Source organism: Gekko japonicus, unplaced genomic scaffold (assembly GCF_001447785.1).
Source record: "Gekko japonicus isolate JY-2015 unplaced genomic scaffold, Gekko_japonicus_V1.1 scaffold1597, whole genome shotgun sequence".
NCBI classification, from domain to species: domain Eukaryota; kingdom Metazoa; phylum Chordata; class Lepidosauria; order Squamata; family Gekkonidae; genus Gekko; species Gekko japonicus.
This window is the reverse complement of record NW_015169222.1, coordinates 420,687-423,605: the sequence shown is the minus strand read 5'-3', so window position 1 is coordinate 423,605 and position 2,919 is coordinate 420,687. Positions and strand designations below refer to the sequence as shown.

The following is a 2,919-nucleotide window of genomic DNA, read 5'->3' as shown; positions in this document are numbered from 1 at the left end:
GGGGGCGGGGCCACGGTCATCCGAGGGAAAACTCTATGGTTTTCCCTCAGATGGCCGTGGCCCCGTCCCCAGCGTGCCCGGTGTCGTCACGTCACTTCCGGGTGATGTGCATGCGGCGCACGTGCACTCCAGCCACCAGACGGGAGCCCCCCGCTGTGGCTCGATAACGACTTGGCAACCCTAAACTGGGCCCCCTTTTCCCTTTGGTGCAGCCCTTTTCTTCTCTAGCCATACCCTTCCAATTGGCTCCTCCCCTTTAGTTCTACCTTTTGTTCTTTAACAATTCCCTTTTCCATTTCAATTTAAAGCCTTGTTTGCTATGCTCAGTTTAGTCTGATCAGAAGCCAGCAGTGTCAGTAGGGGAGGCCAGAGATAGATTTTGGATGGCTGCTGCCTCAGCCAAAAGCCCTGCGGAACATCTTCGTTTTACAGGCCCTGAGGAAGAGCTTGTTCCACCAAATTGGGGCCAAGGCAGAGAAAGCCCTGGCCCTAGTTGAGGCTAGCCGGACATCCTTGGGGCTGGGGACAACCAGCAGGTGTTGGTGAGTTTTGTACAATGCTCTGTGGGGCACATATGCGGAGAGGCGCAATTTGTTTTTGATCTTGTATGTGTGTTATTTTTTGTGTGCTTCCTGTATGTTAGCCTTCTTATTTTCTATTCTAAAAACATATGTCTTCATTTTATTTTGAACTGGTTTTTGAGAATTTTCAAAGGGAAAGATCCCTGTAGACAGATGTAGTAGATCCTCGCTTAATACCCCACCTCTTGCTGAGGCCTCTGCCATTTAGCTAACTTCCCTTAGAGACTGAAGGGAGCGATCCAGCTCTTAAAGGCAGCTCTTAAAATCTAAGCTACCATTATCACCAAAGCATTCAAATGTCACTTGTCCACCTAGGCCAAAGTGTGTGGTGTGCATGAATGCGTACTCATACAAAACTTAATCTATGAAACCACAGCTGAAATTTCATTAACTTTGTTTTTAGTAATGACTTGATTATATTTATAAAGGCCAAACGAAAGCACAGAAAAAAGCATTAAAAAGCACCATTATTTTATTTTGTTTTATTGAATTTCTAAGCCAAGCCAGCCTCTCCAGCAGCTGTCTGGGTTAGCCATTGTTACTGGGCACATGCCTTCTTGTAGTGATCAATATTCATGACAAAAGCTAGTCTGGTTTCCAATGGAGACAGTAAACACACTGAGAAAACGCAAGGCTCTGGGTGTTTCGTTTCAGTTGCACAAGCAGAACAAAAGCTGTCTTGGTCCTGGGGGGGGGAACTCCCTGTGTACTACTGATAACACTAGGCTGTTTTAACACATTCAGCCGGCATTCTGGGGACTCTTGAAGCAATGTGAGAGTTATAAAATAAAGGAGCAGATGCTTCAGTTTCTGGAACATGTATTTAAAGCTTACTATAGACAGCCAAGAATCCAGAACTGTCAATGGTTTTTGCTTTTTTAAAAGAAATATATAGTGATGCTGAATCTTACCTAGGCCAGCTTGCACGCAAGAGTGATCCAAAACAGTACATGCAGAGTTGCCAGAAACTTTGCCTGTTGGACGTCGTGCTCTCTGTACAGTTTCTACTGGCTTGGCTCATTAAACCAAAAATGCTAGAATAAATAATGATGAATGTTGATGAAATGCCCAAGCTTTCTAGTGATAATCCAGCATCACGTAGCACAAGAGGCTCAGGGAGCAGAGCAAACGGGCTTTGGGGAACGACATCAGCAGGGGACTGGTTGCCAGTGACCAGCCATGTTGGGGATTCTTCCTCATCCACATCTCCTTTGCTCAGCAGCACTCAGACAGGACGATCCACATCAGCCACACCAAGCTTGGTGAAACAATTGAGGAGAACTCAAGGAGAACAGCAAGAAGCCTTGAAGGGTGACCAGGTCCAACAGGACAAGATCTGGAGAGAGTTAGTGGATGCTGAAAGAAGGGCAACCAAATACTGGTAAGTATCAGACCCATTTGGCAGTCTCCTCCTGTTGGCACTAACCCAGCAGTTCTTTTGTGTTGGAGTGTACATGTGCTGATTTTAGAGAGAACCTCTAGTCCAAAGTATGGTTGTACACTGAGTATGCTGCTATTATCTGTTTTCATCCACTGTCTGTTTTCTTAGGTTGGCTTCATACACTAATCTTTCTTTCTTTGAACTAATCTCTTTATAGGAAAAGACATGTGAAATTATTGTCTATATGTCAAGTGCAGCATGAATGTTTATTTTTATTATGAGAACACAGATCAGATATGATAGCATACACGTTTTAACTGATATAGTAACTATCTCTGTGTTGGAAAAAGGTATGCATTGATCTCCTTATTTACTGCGTGAGCATTCGGTGGGAAAGGATCTCCCTTTTAACAGTACTTTTATACAGAATCCAAGATTCTGCACATTCTTGCATTGTAATGGAGCACTGCTGTTATTTATTATAGTGTTGTATGTTCCCCATCTCTCTGTCTGTAGCAAGAAGTTCCAGAGATAGAACTAAAGGCAGCTCTGGGGCCTTACGACTTTTTGTAGCAATTGCTTTATTCTCTCTCTCAAAGCTGAGCACAGGTATAAGCAAAGAGGCACTCCTACAGGGAACTCAGCCTTTTAATGTATTTCTGATTCTGATTGTAAATGAGTTTTGGTTGGGAAGGGGTTATTGAAATCTATGGCGTCCTGCTCTTTCTCCTGTGATTCTTCTAACATATCCTCTTGTTTCTGCCAAATTCCGGCCCATTTTTTGCTGTTCTGGATTCTGGAATCATTTTGGCTGGGACAAGGTTATTAAAAGCATGATATTTCAGTGTTTTTATTTCTAAATATTGTTAATTGTCTTTAACCCATCTCACCGTGTTTTGCCATAATATTTATTTAATGTATGTTTTATGCTGTTCCTCATGCATTTTGGCTGGGAAA

At 43.2% G+C, this 2,919-nt stretch overlaps 1 protein-coding gene across 1 annotated transcript in view; it reads left to right on the top strand.

Annotated features, from left to right (window-relative positions):
* The first annotated feature begins 1,627 nt into the window (after positions 1-1,627).
* LOC107114816 (chromosome unknown open reading frame, human C2orf50) overlaps positions 1,628-2,919 on the top strand; it is a 14,904-nt gene continuing 13,612 nt past the window's right edge. The window contains exon 1 of the mRNA XM_015416408.1: positions 1,628-1,962. Coding sequence (XP_015271894.1) covers positions 1,628-1,962 — 335 coding nt within the window. The remainder of the gene's footprint in view (positions 1,963-2,919) is intronic.